Genomic DNA, 16,987 nt, shown 5'->3' with positions numbered 1-16,987 from the left:
TGACACACTAACAATCCCATAAATTCCCAGATCCAAACGGGATCCATTCAGCAGAACAGAGGCTAACTCACTCACCTCCCAAAAATACTTCATTTAAAATCCTCTGTAAGGCATTAGCATTGATCTCTGCATTCTGTAGGTTAAAGACACATCACTGTTTATCTGGAGAATTACTAACAATTTTACTCTTTCCTCTCTGGTACAGTGAGTCACACACTGTCCTTTTCCCCCTCTGGGACTGGGTGTACAGTGAGTCACACACTGTCCTTTTCCCCCTCTGGGACTGGGTGTACAGTGGGTCACACACTGTCCTTTCCCCCTCTGGGACTGGGTGTACAGTGGGTCACACACTGTCCTTTCCCCCTCTGGGACTGGGTGTACAGTGGGTCACACACTGTCCTTTCCCCCTCTGGGACTGGGTGTACAGTGGGTCACACACTGTCCTTTCCCCCTCTGGGACTGGGTGTACAGTGGGTCACACACTGTCCTTTCCCCCTCTGGGACTGGGTGTACAGTGGGTCACACACTGTCCTTTCCCCCTCTGGGACTGGGTGTACAGTGGGTCACACACTGTCCTTTTCCCCCTCTGGGACTGGGTGTACAGTGAGTCACACACTGTCCTTTCCCCCTCCGGGACTGGGTGTACAGTGAGTCACACACTGTCCTTTTCCCCCTCTGGGACTGGGTGTACAGTGGGTCACACACTGTCCTTTCCCCCCTCTGGGACTGGGTGTACAGTGGGTCACACACTGTCCTTTCCCCCCTCTGGGACTGGGTGTCCAGTGGGTCACACACTGTCCTTTCCCCCTCTGGGACTGGGTGTACAGTGGGTCACACACTGTCCTTTCCCCCTCCGGGACTGGGTGTACAGTGAGTCACACACTGTCCTTTCCCCCTCTGGGACTGGGTGTACAGTGAGTCACACACTGTCCTTTTCCCCCTCTGGGACTGGGTGTACAGTGAGTCACACACTGTCCTTTCCCCCTCTGGGACTGGGTGTACAGTGAGTCACACACTGTCCTTTTCCCCCTCTGGGACTGGGTGTACAGTGGGTCACACACTGTCCTTTCCCCCTCTGGGACTGGGTGTACAGTGGGTCACACGCTGTCCTTTCCCCCCTCTGGGACTGGGTGTACAGTGGGTCACACGCTGTCCTTTCCCCCCTCTGGGACTGGGTGTACAGTGGGTCACACACTGTCCTTTCCCCCTCCGGGACTGGGTGTACAGTGGGTCACACACTGTCCTTTCCCCCTCCGGGACTGGGTGTACAGTGGGTCACACACTGTCCTTTCCCCCCTCCGGGACTGGGTGTACAGTGGGTCACACACTGTCCTTTCCCCCTCCGGGACTGGGTGTACAGTGGGTCACACACTGTCCTTTCCCCCTCCGGGACTGGGTGTACAGTGGGTCACACACTGTCCTTTCCCCCTCCGGGACTGGGTGTACAGTGGGTCACACACTGTCCTTTCCCCCTCCGGGACTGGGTGTACAGTGGGTCACACACTGTCCTTTCCCCCTCCGGGACTGGGTGTACAGTGGGTCACACACTGTCCTTTCCCCCTCCGGGACTGGGTGTACAGTGGGGTCACACACTGTCCTTTCCCCCTCCGGGACTGGGTGTACAGTGGGTCACACACTGTCCTTTCCCCCCTCCGGGACTGGGTGTACAGTGGGTCACACACTGTCCTTTCCCCCTCCGGGACTGGGTGTACAGTGGGTCACACACTGTCCTTTCCCCTCCGGGACTGGGTGTACAGTGGGTCACACACTGTCCTTTCCCCCTCCGGGACTGGGTGTACAGTGGGTCACACACTGTCCTTTCCCCCTCCGGGACTGGGTGTACAGTGGGTCACACACTGTCCTTTCCCCCTCCGGGACTGGGTGTACAGTGGGTCACACACTGTCCTTTCCCCCTCCGGGACTGGTGTACAGTGGGTCACACACTGTCCTTTCCCCCTCCGGGACTGGGTGTACAGTGGGTCACACACTGTCCTTTCCCCCTCCGGGACTGGGTGTACAGTGGGTCACACACTGTCCTTTCCCCCTCTGGGACTGGGTGTACAGTGGGTCACACACTGTCCTTTCCCCTCCGGGACTGGGTGTACAGTGGGTCACACAGTGCCAACAGGGTTGAGTTTGCCACTGTTGTTCCCGGTACTGAGCTTGATTTCTTTTTGATGTTTTTCAGGAATAATGAACCCCGGGATTTGCTTGTGGTGTGAAGGAATCCTGAGTTAGAACATCAGATTAGATGATTTTCAGCTATCCAGTCAATCCCAATGGCAGGGTGGGAATGGTCAAAATAAAAGGAGGGTTAAGGAACTCGAACCTACCTGAGCAACAGTGAGATGGGAGAGATGGGGGAGGTGGGAGACAGTGGAAACACCTCTGACCAGCTGTTATGTTGTCTGTGGGTTTGAGATTTCCAGCTCTGGAATGAGAGAGGAGCATGGGTAAGCTTGGAGCTACCATCATAAGAAAAGGTCCAGAGGAGATTCACAAGGATGATCGCTGGAATGAAGAGCTTATCGTCTGAGGAAGGGTTGAGGACTCTGGGTCTGTACTCGTTGGAGTTTAGAAGGATAGGGGGGATCTTATTGAAACTTACAGGATAGTGTGAGGCCCGGATAGAGTGGACATGGAGAGGATGTTTCCACAAGCAGGAAAAACTAGAACCAGAGGGCACAACCTCAGGCTAAAGGGACGATCCTTTAAAACAGAGATGAGGAGGAATTTCTTCAGCCAGAGAGTGGTGAATCTGTGGAACTCTTTGCCACAGAAGGCTGCGAAGTCGATGTCATTGAGGGTTTTTTTGCAGAGATAGATAGGTTCTTGATTAATAAGGAACTCGGGGGCTATGGGGAAAAGGCAGGAGAATGGGATGGGAAAAATATCAGCCATGATTGAATGACGGAGCAGACTCGATGGGCTGAATGGCCTAACTCTGCTCACACGGCTTATGATCTAACCCAGAAAAGAATCTATCTCATGAATTCTACAGAAACCTTCCCATCACGTTGAAGTGAGAAGAATTTAAGCCAATGTTGTGGTGAGGTGTTTCACTGGACGTTGGGCCTGTGCCACTGGCTGCATCTGGTAAGCTTCAGTCTAGCCCAGATTGATAACATCTGAGCTAGTGGGCGTGGGCGTATGGGTGAATGTAGGACGTGGGAGTGTGCTGGGGTTGGGGGGGTGGAGAAACACTACCAATTAGTCTTTTATTTGTGTGAATCCAGGGAACAGAACTGCCAACAATATAGCACAAAATCTGGAACCTGATTTCACTGAGAGAAGTGGGAGTGTTGTGCCTGTGTGATGGCCTTCGTGGAATCTGTAACTGTTTTTAAGAATGTATGAAAGGGACGTAAAAGGGTTTGCATCAATTGTAACGGGATTGATTGTAACTTTTTTGGGTAATAAGGTGCATGGAAGCACACCAGCAGAAAGAAAGTTCAGACCGGAAGCCATGTGGCTGGAAAACACAAAGGAGAGCTGGAGGCAGGAAGCAATCAGAGCTCAGAAACAGGCACAAATAATTGCTGCAATAAGATATGAAACTTCTGGTATAATTAGAACATAGAAAACTACAGCACAAACAGGCCCTTCGGCCCACAAGTTGCACCGATCACATCCATACCTACCAGGCCTGTCTATAACTCTCAATCCCATTAAATCCCATGTACAATTCTGAGCAAGCTGAGTTTCCACCAACACAGCCAGTTTTCTGTTTGACAGAAGGAGATAGAACATAGAACACAGAAAAGCTACAGCACAAACAGGCCCTTTGGCCCACAAGTCTGTAACTACTAGGCTTACCTATAACCCTCTATCTTACTAAGTCCTATGTACTCACCAAGAAGTCTCTTAAAAGACCCTATCAAATTCACAGGATGAAGAATAAAATTTCAGAATCTCTTCAGGATGACCGAGTTAAAAGGAATTGAATCCTCAAAGCTGTGTGAAAAGGCCAAGAGTGTGACTGAGCAGAGGGTTTGTATCAGAGGACACACCGTGAACCGGGTGTGGTGGGTTGGTTCAAAGTAAACTCTGGGAAAGTGCACCATCAGGACTGATACAGACTGAGTGAGGGAGGGTCAGTGTTAACCATCCCCAGTATCTGGGATAGAATTCAGCTGCTGGTGAACACAGCCTGGTGAATGCTTGGTTTGAGAGGGAAAGTGAAAGAATTGAAAAGGGCACATGGTGGGCAGGGAGTTTTTTTAATTCATTTGTGGGCTGGTATATATTGTCCATCCCTAGTTACCTGAGGGAGGTTGAGAATCAACCACATGTGGCTCTGGAGTCACATGAAGGCCAGACCGGGTAAGGATGGCAGATTTTCTTCCCAAAAGGACATTAGTGAACCGGATGGGTTTTTCCAACAACCAACAATGGTTTCATGGTCATCAGTAGATTTTAATTCCAATTATGTTTTTATTGAACTCAAATTTCACCATCTGCCATTGCGGGATTTGAACCTGGGTCTCCAGAATGTTAGCTGAGTTTCTGGATTAATAATTCAATGATAATACCACAAGGCCATCACCTCCCCAGAATATCTATCTCACTGCTCTTTGTACGCTGATTGGTTTTTATGTTCCACACAAGACAGGACTGACTACACGTGACCACGCATTGGACAAGAATGATAAACCCATTTACCTCCATCCTGGTCGGGGATAAGGGGCTGGTTGACAGTGGGGGGCTCCAACTGCTGAACCGGTTGAATCGAGACATTGACAGTCTGGGATGTAGGGTCTGTGAAGAGATAGAGAGAAGGAGGAGGGTGAATGTGAAGTGTATATGGAACCTCACACGGCCAGCCTCTCCCTCCAAATCTGGGACAGCCAGACAGTGAAGTAATCCACAAGTGTACAGGAACAGAGATCTGCCATTCAGCCCCTTTAGCCTGTACTATCAATTATGGCTGATCTGAACGCCACCCCCCCCCCCCAACCCCCCATGCCCTGCTCGGTTGTGTGGATCTGCTTCTGAGTCACGTGGAATGGGAGATTGAGCATTTTGGAGTGAAATCAGGAAAGGTTCCTTCACAGAAACGTCTGTGTCAATCTGAAACTCACTCCCTCAAAACCAGTCCACTCTCGGGACTGAGGGCCAGGTAGGTGGATTCAGAACTCAGCCAAACCGTCAGAGATTGTAACTCCTTCCAACCTACACCAATAGCAGGCGGTAAGAGTGGGAGAGCGTGATGGAGACTCTATTCATTGCTATCACCCACAGAATGAACTTTAAGACACGGACTAAATAAACAGCAAAGGCTCACAGTCAGAAAGACAGATTGATACGGACCTGGGAAGGAAAGCTTCCTAATTATAATTCCGGGAATTATAGACCGGTGAGTCTTACTTCTGTTGTGGGCAAGGTTTTAGAAAAAATTATTAGGGATAGGATTTATAGTTATTTGGAGAGTAATGAATTGATTGGAGATAGTCAGCATGGTTTTGTGGAGGGTAGGTCGTGCCTTACTAACCTTATTGAGTTTTTTGAGAAAGTGACCAAAGAGGTGGATGGGGGTAAGGCAGTGGACGTGGTGTATATGGATTTTAGTAAGGCGTTTGATAAGGTTCACCATGGTAGGCTTCTGCAGAAAATGCAGATGTATGGGATTGAGGGTAGTCTAGGAAATTGGATCAGGAATTGGCTATCAGATAGGAGACAGAGGGTGGTGGTTGATGGTAAATATTCGTCATGGAGTTCGGTTACGAGTGGTGTGCCTCAGGGATCTGTTTTGGGGCCACTGCTGTTTGTAATTTTTATTAATGATCTGGATGAGGGTATAGTTGGGTGGATTAGTAAATTTGCTGATGACACCAAAGTCGGAGGTGTGGTAGATAGTGATGAAGGGTGTCATAGTTTGCAGGGAGACTTAGACAGGTTGCAGAGCTGGGCCGAGAGGTGGCGGATGGAGTTTAATGCGGAGAAGTGTGAGGTGATTCACTTTGGTAGGAATAACAGATGTGTCGAGTATAGGGCTAACGGGAGGACTCTGAATAGTGTGGATGAGCAGAGGGATCTAGGCCCCGCCATCCAGAAAATTCCAGCCAAGAAAATACAAGCCAATATTCTGAAATGATGGCCTACTTTAACCCTTTGAGTGCCAGTGTCAGTCTGGTGAATCAATGCTGTACTTTCTCCAAGGCTCAGACATCATTCCTGATAAACTGTGGTGTCAGGAATGAAACCATCGGGGGTGCCAGAGCCGGAAAGACCTTCAATTTACCACCCAATTCCCAACTCAGCTCCCATCAGTTCCCTCTCCACTGGATCCAGTATTTCCAGAGCTCAGTTCCCATCAGTTCCCTCTCCACTGGATCCAGTGTTCCTGGAGCTCAGCTCCCATCAGTTCCCTCTCCACTGGATCCAGTGTTTCTGGCATTCAGCTCTCTCCCTCCCTTTCTGCTGGATCCAATGTTTCTGGAGTTCAGTTCCTATCAGTTCCCTCTCCACTGGAACCAGTGTTTCTGGAGCTCTATTCTCTCCCTCCCTTTCCACTGGATCCAGTGTTTCTGGTATTCAGCTCTCTCCCTCCCTTTCCGCTGGATCCAGTGTTTGTGGGGCTCAGTACTCTCCCTCCCTCTCCACTGGATCCAGTGTTTGTGGGGCTCAGTACTCCCCTCCCTCTCCACTGGATCCAGTGTTTCTGGAGCTCTATTCTCTCCCTCCCTCTCCACTGGATCCAGTGTTTGTGGGGCTCAGTACTCTCCCTCCCTCTCCACTGGATCCAGTGTTTGTGGAGCTCTCTCCCTCTCCACTGGATCCCGTGTTTCTTGACAATCCAATTTCTCTGTATTTACTCAATCCGTACACAGATTATGAACAGAGGTCCATTGGCAGCACTCACCTGGGCATATTTATTAAAGATTTGTTCCCAGGAGCTGTTATAGTCTCGGCTCTGAGGCTGAAAGAGAGAGGGACAGAAAGATTCTGTAGTAAAGAAAAGGCCAGTCACTTCCCTACATGTTCTGCTGAATCAATATCTGTACCTGATCCTCGGAATGCCCCTGTACAGGAAGGAGTTGATCGACACGATCATAACCTGCTAGAATTGGGCCCACACTCCCCGAGGACACTCCTGGAGGGGTGAAGGAGCTTCTGCCTTTCGCCATGTACACAATCTGATAACTGGGGAAGTTACAAGCAGGAATGGGAATGAGAGAGTGGAGGGTTTGTGGGTGGCTGACGTGTGGGGTCCCTCCTGACCTTTGGGATCCCCCCTTGCCCTTTGGGACACCCCCTCTGACCTTTGGGACCCCCCGGTCTAAGTCTGTGCCTCACAACCATTTCCTCCAGCGATTTCCCGCACACGCTCTGTATCACTGAGTCCACCTCGAGCGTGTAGGTGTGACCCACACCCCGAGAAGACAATGTCACACCTTTAAACAGCGCTGGCCTGCTCTAAAACCCAACCTAACGTGGTCATCAATGATGAAATGAGTGACACCGTGTCCCAATACATTGGGCCCAATTTTATCATTGCGCTGTGCCCATTTTCCAGCACAAAAACTTGGTAAAGTCGAGCAGAAGGCGATTAGTGAGATCCAATCCCGCATCTGCACAGATTCCCCCTTTATCAAGGTCCAAAAATGGCCACAATCAGAACCACACCCAAAACGGGCACGATGGCCATTTAAATGAATTTGCATGTATTTAAATTGACTGAATGAGCTGGACACCCGATTTTACTGGCATCTCCCCCTTTACCATCGCGTTCGCCTGTCCAGGTTCAGCACCAAACAGGCACGCTCGATAAAGATCTGTTTCGGGTGCTCCAGCTTCTGAAAGCGGTGAGCTCAGAGCTTCCAGCTGCTCCCTGTCTCAGATTGGTGGTGGGGTGGGGAGGGGCAGAAGGGCCAGATTGTTCTCTAGTGAGGGGGAGGGAGGAGGAGGTGGGTCAGAAATATCTCTGGTGGATGGGGCAGAGGGTCCACACAGACAGTGACCCGAGCCGGGAATCGAAGCTGGGTCCCTAGTGCTGGGAGGCAGCAATGTTAACCACTGTGCCACCATACTGCCCAATGGCAGAATTCCTTCTCTAAAGGACATTAGTGAGCCAGATGGGTTTTTCAGGCAATCAGCAATGGTTTCATGGTCATCAGTAGATTCTTAATTTTTTAAATTTGAATTCAAATTCCACCATCTGCCATGGTGGGATTCGAACCCGGAACATTTCCCTGGATTACTAATTCAGTGACAATTCACCATTGCCTCCCCCTGTCTAACCGAGTGTTCATATTAGCTCCCAGACATTTGGAGGGTCCCATTTGTTATAAATTCCTTCTCCTCTCCCAGGGTGCCAGAGGAACTAAAGGATTAAATGTCACCAATACTAAAACAATTTCATTTTGATTAGTTTAGTTTTTAGATTAGTTTAAGTTTATTTATTAGTGTCACAAGTAGGCTTACATTAACACCGCAATGAAGTTACTGTGAAAATCCCCTAGTTGTCACACTCCTGTTTGGGTACACTGAGGGAGAATTTAACATGGCCGGTACATTGAAATTACTATAAATGATGCAGACCCGTTCTTGGCTTGTCAGCTGTAGCTCAGTGACCAGCATTCTTGTCTCAGAGTCAGCACAATTACCTTCCACTTGAACACCAAATCTAATCTGACGCTCCAGCGAGGGGGTGCCGCACTGTCAGCAGTGCTGGACGTTGAACCTGGGCCCTGGGACTATTTGAAGATGAATGGGAGCTGGGGGTGGTGGGGAAGAATAATCTCCCTGATGTCCTGGCCAATAATTATCCCTCAGTTAACACCACGTTAACAGATTATTTGCACATTTATATCATTGCTGTTAGGGGGAGATCATTGGGCAGAAATTGCTGTGATTCGAACGGCCAGTGACATGATTTGGGCAATTATCATCAAAAGTAACATACTGCAGCAATTTATCAAGATGCCTTCCTCCATTGGTAGATCAAAATCCTGGAACTCCCACCCTAACTGCACAGTGGATGTATCTACACCTCAGGAACTGCAGCGATTCAAGGAGGCAGCTCACCACCCCCTTCTCAAGGGCAGTTAGGGATGGGCAATAAATGCTGGCCTCACCAGTGATGCCCACATCCCATTTAAAAACTTAAAGAACTCAATAAAATTGGTTCATTCCTTACCTGTCTCGGTAAGAAACTGATGGGTTCTGGAGAGTGGTGAAGATTATGGTTGAAACTTGCATTGCTGCAAGAAAAGAGATATAAAGCATGTTATATATTCCATTTTTAATACTATCAAACTGCTGAAAGCAGAGACAGAGAGACTCAGGAGTTGGAATGCCTTGGAGAAATTGTACAAGACATTGGTAAGAATACTATGTGTAATTCTGGTCACCCTATTATAGAAAGGATATTATTAAACTAGAAAAGAGTGCAGAAAAGATTTACTAGGATGCTATTGGGACTTGATCGTTTGAGTTATAAGGAGAGGCTGAATAGACTGGGACTTTTTTCTCTGGAGTGTAGGAGGCTGAGTTCTAGAGGTCTATAAAATAATGAGGGGCACAGATCAGATAGGTAGTCAATATCTTTTCCCAAAGGTCAGGGAGTCTAAAACTAGAGGGCATAGGTTTAAGGTGAGAGGGCAGAGATAGAAATGAGTCCAGAGGGGCAATTGTTTCACACACAGGATGGTAAGTCTCTGGAACAAGCTGTCAGAGGTAGTAGTACAGGCAGGTACAATTTTATCTTTTAAAAAGTATTTAAATGTTTATATGGGTAAATTGGGTGTGGAGGGATATGGGCCAAATGCGGGCAATTGGGATTAGCTTAGGAGTTAAAACAAAGAGGCGACATGGACAAGTTGGGCTGAAGGGCCTGTTCCATGCTGTAAACCTCTGTGACTATAAGATACAGGAGTGAATTAGGCCATTCAGTCCATTGAAGAGAGAATGTTCAGGACCATTTCTGTACTGATATTGTTTGATCTCCAGCCCAGCCCAGATGTTGGGTCTCATTCATTGTATATGCTATTGGCAAGATTGGCACTTATTGCCTCTACTTTGGTTACCCTGAGAAGGTGCCAGTCAGCCTTCTCTTCAAACAGCTGAGATTGGACCAGTTTGATACAACTGACTATCTCACCAGTCCACATCAGGGGGCTGTGGGAACTCAATCCTGTTGGGCTGGCACTGGAGTCACAAATATTCTCAACTGGATAAGGGCCTTAGAAAGCATCCTTTCCAGACATTCTCTCCACTAACTTCTTTCATCAGGAAATAGATATAAAGTCTGAGGTCACATACCAACCAACTCAAGAACAGCTTCTTCGCTGCTGCCGTCAGACTTCTCACAACACCAGGTTAAAGTCCAACAGGATTGTTTGGTAGTACACACCACTAGCTTTTGGAGCGCTGCTCCTTCGTCAGGTGAGGGAGTTTGCTACCAAATAAACCTGTTGGACTTTAACCTGGTGTTGTGAGGTTTCTTACTGTGTTTACCCCAGTCCCACACCGACATCTCCACATCATGGCTGTCAGCATTTTGAATGGACCCTACTTCACATTAAGCTGATCTTTTTCTACACCCTAGCTATGACTGTAACACTACATTCTGCATCCTCTCCTTTCTCTCTCCCTTATGTACTTTCTAAACAGTATACTTTGTATCGGACGCAAGAAACAATACTTTGATTTGATTTATTATTGTCACATGTATAATACAGTAAAAAGTATTGTTTCTTGTGCACTATACAGACAAAGCATACTGTTCATAGAGAAGGAAAGGAGAGAGTGCAGAATGTAGTATTACAGTCATAGCTCGGGTGTAGAAAAAGATCAGCTTAATGCAAGATATGTCCATTCAAAAGTCTGACAGCAGCAGGGAAGAAGCTGTTCTTGAGTTGGTAAATGACCTGAGACTTTTGTATCTTTTTCCCAACAGAAGAAGGTGGAAGAGAGAATGTCCAGAGTGTGTGGGGTCCTTAATTATGCTGGCTGTTTTGCCGAGGCAGTGGGAAGTGTAGGCAGAGCCAATGGATGGGAGGTTGGTTTGAGTGATGGACTGGGCTTCATTCACAACGTTTTGTAGTTTCTTGCAGTCTTGGGCAGAGCAGGAGCCATACCAAGCTGTGATACAACCAGAAAGAATGCTTTCTATGGTGCATCTGTAAAAGTTGGTGAGAGTTGTACCAGACATGCCAAATTTCCTTAGTCTTCTGAGAAAGTAGAGGATTGATGGGCTTTCTTAACTATAGTGTCAGCATGGGGGGACGAGGACAGGTTGTTGGTGATCTGGACACCTAAAGACTTGAAGCTCTTGACCCTTTCTACATTGTCCCTGTTGATGTAGACAGGGGCATGTTCTCCTTTATGCTTCCTGAAGTCAATGACAATCTCCTGTCTTGTTGACAATACTTTTCACTATCTGAAATTTATTTATTAGTGTCACAAGTAGGCTTACATTAACTCTGCAATGAAATTACTGTGAAAATCCCCTAGTTGTCACACTCTGGCGCCTGTTCGGGTACACTAAAGGAGAATTTAACATGGCCAATGCACTGAACCAGCATGTCTTTTGGACAGTGGGAGGAAACCAGAGCACCTGAAGAAAACCCACACAGACACAGGGAGAAGGTGCAGACTCTGCACAGACAGTGACCTAAAGCAGGAATTGAACCCTGGTGCTGTGGGGCAGCAGTGCTAACCACACTGTATCCCAGTACATGTGAAATAACAAATTAGATCGAGTAGAGAGTCAGAGTCTTTTTCCCAGGACACAGGTTTAAGGTGAGAGCTGGTAAGTTTAGGGGAGGCGTACAGGAAAAGCTTTTCAGAGGAATGCACTGCCAGTAGAGGTGGTGGAAGCAGGCACGTCAGCAACACTCGAAGGGCATCTTGATAGACAGATGAACAGAGGGATAGAAACCATGTATCGGCACAGGCTTGGTGGGCTGAAGGGCCTGTTCCTGCGCTGGGTCACTCTTTGTTCTTTGAACTCCTATATATTGGGCTGCACAGCCAGACTGAGGAAAGCAGTAGATCAATGGCACCTTTCCTTTCCCACATTTCTGAACCCGGCTGCCAATTCCTCACATGCATTACTCAGTCTAAGGGACAGAGAGAGAAGCAGTGGGACAGGAAGGTGAGAATGTCTCAGATAGGGTGAAGCAATACATTACTTTTGATGACTCCCCTTCTGGAAGTAGGCACGGAGGAGGAAGTCCTTCTCTTGGTTGGGGTATGTAAATGGCACTAAGACATAAGTGCCTGGCCCCAACTGGTATGTTTCACTCAACTCCCGGACTGCACGGAATGCTGTCTTCCTTACGAGGTAACGTTGATCCAGTAACGTCGGTGGCAACTTCTCATTCTGTACCTGGAACTTACATGGGAGCATTAGTGCAATCATATCACAGCACAGAGGAGGCCATTCAGTCCATCTTTCTTAAGCCATGTCTTTGGAAGAGCAAACCAATCACGGTGCCATTTCTCCATGGCTCTGTAGGTTATAACAATGGGCAGGATTTAATACCCCCTCCCCACCCATGCCCCCTCCCCCCTCACCCTCCCCAGAGGCAGGACAGGTGGTTTCACTCATGCTACGTAAGAATCCCACCAGGAATTTATTTATATTCATTTGTGGGACATGGGTGTCGCTGGCTGGGCCATCCCTAGTTGCCCTTGGAGTTAACCACATTGCCGTGGTGCTGGAGTCACATGTAGGCCAGACCGGGTAAGGAGAGCAGATTTCCTTCCCAAAAGGACATTAGTGAACCAGATGAGTTTTTCTGAAAATCGGCAGTGTTTTCATGATCGTCAGTAGATTCTTAATTCCAGATATTTTTTATTGAATTCAAATTGCACTACCTGCTGTGGTGGGATTTGAACCCAGGTCCCCACATTAGCTGAGTTTCTGGATTAATAGTCTAGCGATAATACCACTATGCAATCACCTCCTCGGGATAATCTGGAGGGTAGCCCTGGACCCTGGTGGGGAGCGGGGTGTCCCTCCTTGCCAGACACTCAAGACGCCTGCCAGCGGGAATAGAGGGACACATTGTGATTGCCCCACTCCCCAGACCAACCATCAAATTGACCCTTTAGGGCCCCCCTTCACTGGGCTTTTCTTGTCTGGCCCTGGATCCTTAGGCCTCTTGGCTGGACTGCAGTACCAACACTGGCCACTGCAGCTGGTGGTGCTGTCAGCACTGGAGAGCTGCCTCCTCTGATTGGACGGTGGTTTTCGGGGGCGGGACATCCAGTACACACCGGGAATTGGGAAGGATGGATCTGGGAAGTCTGGAGGTGGGCACCTCAGTGGAACTAAATCCCATTGAGGTTTCAGAAACAGTTCATATTGGGGCTGTGACTGGTTTCCAGCCAGTGATCACACTGAGATGTTAAATTCAACCCATTGCAGCTTTATCAGGACAACTGACCAATTAAAACTCCGATACATTGTGTGTATACGTTGAGAATCAGCCAAAGCATGAAATAAAATTATAAAAAATACTTACTGTGTGAGGAACCTGGGAGAAGAAGAGATAAGAGATTGTCAGCTATGTGTGTTCACTGAGCGGTTGGGTCATTTGATTCTATATTTACCCTTTCTAGGTTCCAAGTTATCCATTACCACCTGATATCCTCCAGCAATATGAAGAGCAGTAGGTATTGAACCAGATTTGATGTCAAGGCAACGGCCAGATTAATAATTGAAGAATAATTAGCACACAACTCCAGCCGAGGGATAAATGTGTATTCAAATCCAAATATTACCAGTCATAGAAACTAGGAGGAGACCGTTCAGACTGCTCAGCCCGCTCCGCCATTCATTCTGATCATAACTGATCATCAAATTTAACACTCTAACTCCCCCCTTCCCCTCATATCCATTGATCCCTTTAGCCCCTAGAGCTTTCACAGAATCATAGAATCCCTACAGTGCAGAAAGAGGCCATTTGGCCCATCGAGTCTGCACTGACCTCAATCCCACCCAGGCCTTACCTCCATATCTCTACATACTTACCACCTAATCCCTCTAACCTGAGCATCTCAGGACACTAAGGGTCAAATTTAGCATGGCCAATCAACCTAACCCGCACATCTTTGGACTGTGGGAGGAAACCGGAGCACCCGGAGGAAACTCATGCAGACCCGAGGAGAATGTGCAAACTCCTCACAGGCAGTGACCCGAGCCGAGAATCGAACCCAGGACCCTGGAGCTGTGAAGCAGCAGTGCTGACCAATGTGCTACCGTGTCGCCTCTTTATTTAATTTCTCCATGAAATCAGACTATGTTTTGGCTGCAAATGCTTTCTTTGATAGTGAATTCCACATATTCGCCACTCTCTGGGTGAAGAAATTTCTCCTCACCTCAGTTCTAAAAGGTTTATCCTTATCCTGAAACAATGACCCCTAATTCTGGACTCCCCCACCATTGGGAATATTCTTCCTGAATCAATCCTGTCTAACCCTGTTAGAATTTTATAAGTTTCTATCCGATCCCCTCTCACTTTTCTAAACTCCAGTGAATATAATCCTAACCGACTTATTATCTCCTTATATGACAGACCTGCCATCCCAGGAATCAGCCTGGTAAACCTTCACTGCACTCCCTCTATAGCAAGGACATCCTTCCTCGGATAAGGACACCAAAACAACGCACAATACTCCAGGTGTAGCCTCACCAACACCCGGTACAATTGCAGCAAAACATCCCTATCCCTATACTCAAATCCTCTCGCTGTGAAGGCCAACAAACCATTTACTGCCTGCTGTACCTGAATGCTTACTTTCAGTGACTGATGCATGAGGACCCCAAGGTCTCATTGAGTATCAATGAGTATCTCCCAATTTACACCCATTCAAGTAATAATCTGTCTTCCTATTATTGCTACTGAAATGGATAACCTCACATTTATCCACATTTTATTGTATCTGCCATGCACATGCTTACACACTCAGCCTGTCCAAATCACACTGAAGCATCTCTGCATCCTCCCCACAGCTCACCCTCCCACCCAACTGTCAAGAGTTACAATGTTCCATCATTAACTTTACCCTTCAAGCCCCCAGCAATATTTAGGAAGTTATTGTATTTGCTCAAAGCAGCTTATCAGAGCGTCAGATCAGAATATTAAGGGGTACACACTGGGTAGATTGAGGAAAATGATCCCTTCGGCTCAGGGAAGCTGGATCTCAGGTTATAGTCTGTATACTGACTATAGTTATAAACTGTACTCAGGAAGCACTTTGACCCACAAAGGTTGGGAGAGGTTTGATCTGACTGGCTCTCAAAATTAACCATTACAAATGTGAATATTTGTTCCTCCAGGGCTGAATTTATCAGGAAGGTTCTAAAAATAGTCACTTTTATTTTCTGTTCCTTTCTGTCTTTCTCCTCTCTCTTCATCCAATCTTTTCCCCTTCCCTCTATTTTTATTTGGTTTACGAATTTGCTCCTTTTAATTCACACTCCCTTTCAGTCCATTGGCTGTTGGTTCCTGTTGGCTGGGTTGATACCGTGTGTGTGGGTCCCCTGTTGGTTCCCTCACTGTGTTATCACTGGCTCACTATCCTGCCAGCTCACTGGGCAAACAGCTTCATTGCTGAAGGGTATGCAGCAATTCTAACTAATGGCTGACATTGTGGGATAGGAGAAAGGGTAGGCCATTCAGCCCCTCCTGTGTCCTGCTGCAGAAATTCTGGGAGCTGGAGCGAGAACATCACACACCGAGTCATAGGGACAGAACAGCTGGAGCAGGAGAGAGGTGAGAAAGAAGCCAAGATGGAAAGAGTGAGAGAGAGAGAGAGGGGGAGAGAGAGGGAGAGGGAGAGAGAGAGAGGGAGAGAGAGGGAGAGAGAGAGGGGGAGAGAGGGGGGAGAGAGGGGGGAGAGAGGGAGAGAGAGAGAGGGAGGGGGAGAGAGAGGGGGAGACAGAGAGAGAAGGGGGGGGGGGAGAGAGAGGGGGAGAGAGAGAGATGGAGGGAGAGGGAAAGAGGAAAAGAGGGAGAGAGAGGGAGAGGGGGGAAAGAGAGAGAGAGGGAGAAGTGGGGAGAGAGGGGGAGAGAGAAGGAGAGAGAGAAGGGAAGCAAGGGAGAGAGAGAGGGGAGAGGGAAATGGAGAGCGAGGAAGGGGGAGAGAGAGAGGGAGGGAGAGAGGAAGAGAGAGGGAGAAAGAGGGAGAGAGAGGGAGAGTGGGAGAGAGTGAGTGAGAGAGAGAGGGGAGAGAGAGAAGGAGAGAGAAGAGTGGGTGAGAGAAAGAATGGGAGAGAGTGAGATAGAGAGAGGGAGGGAATGAGGGAGGGAGGGAGAGAGGGAGGGAGAGAGAAGGAGGGAGAGAGAAGGAGGGAGAGAGAGAAGGAGGGAGAGAAGGCAGTGAGAGAGAGAGACACCAAGTGATAACCTGAAGTGATGTGACTGCCACTAATTGTGACTATTGCAGCAGTTCCTCCTTCAATGGTCCTGGGGAATTTTGAGAAAGGCTGCTGATGCTGGTAATTGTAAATATTTCAATTTCACATTGGGGGAATGAAACACGGACTGAGAGGCCGCTTTGTGGATGACCTTCGCATGACCCCAACCTTCCTGTCACTTGTCATTTCAACTCTGCATGTGGCTCCGTGCCCACGTGCCCGTCCTTGGCCTGCTGCAGACAGGAGAAGCATCTCACCTTCTGATCAGACACGTCACAACCCTCAGCACTCAGCATTGGAGTGGAAGAACTTCATACTGTGACCTTCCACCTTCACCTTAAACCACCGTTAAAGAAGAATTCTCATACATTCATTGTTTTAATGAAAACTCCACATACCCCCCCACACACCAAGACACTCCTCTTGTGACACAAAGAACAAAGAAAATTACAGCACAGGAACAGTCCCTTCAGCCCTCCAAGCCTACACTGACCATGCTGCCCGATTTAACTAAACCCCCCTACCCTTCCGGGGACCGTATCCCTCCATTCCCATCCTATTCATGTATTTGTCAAGATGCCCCTTAGAAGTCACTACCGTATCCGCTTCCACCAC

At 48.1% G+C, this 16,987-nt stretch overlaps 1 protein-coding gene across 1 annotated transcript in view; it reads right to left on the bottom strand.

Annotated features, from left to right (window-relative positions):
- LOC145345618 (calpain-14-like) overlaps positions 1-16,987 on the bottom strand; it is a 113,283-nt gene that overhangs the window by 31,370 nt on the left and 64,926 nt on the right. The window contains exons 12-18 of the mRNA XM_080193451.1: positions 12,138-12,340; positions 9,140-9,203; positions 6,863-6,919; positions 4,663-4,758; positions 2,334-2,431; positions 2,127-2,229; positions 76-133 (exon numbers count right to left, since the gene is read on the bottom strand). Coding sequence (XP_080049577.1) covers positions 76-133; positions 2,127-2,229; positions 2,334-2,431; positions 4,663-4,758; positions 6,863-6,919; positions 9,140-9,203; positions 12,138-12,340 — 679 coding nt within the window. The remainder of the gene's footprint in view (positions 1-75; positions 134-2,126; positions 2,230-2,333; positions 2,432-4,662; positions 4,759-6,862; positions 6,920-9,139; positions 9,204-12,137; positions 12,341-16,987) is intronic.

This window comes from Carcharhinus amblyrhynchos, chromosome 7 (genome assembly GCF_965287045.1).
Source record: "Carcharhinus amblyrhynchos chromosome 7, sCarAmb.v2.hapA, whole genome shotgun sequence".
NCBI classification, from domain to species: Eukaryota; Metazoa; Chordata; class Chondrichthyes; order Carcharhiniformes; family Carcharhinidae; genus Carcharhinus; species Carcharhinus amblyrhynchos.
The sequence above is the reverse complement of the archived record's forward strand: the minus strand, read 5'-3'. Positions and strand labels throughout refer to the sequence as shown.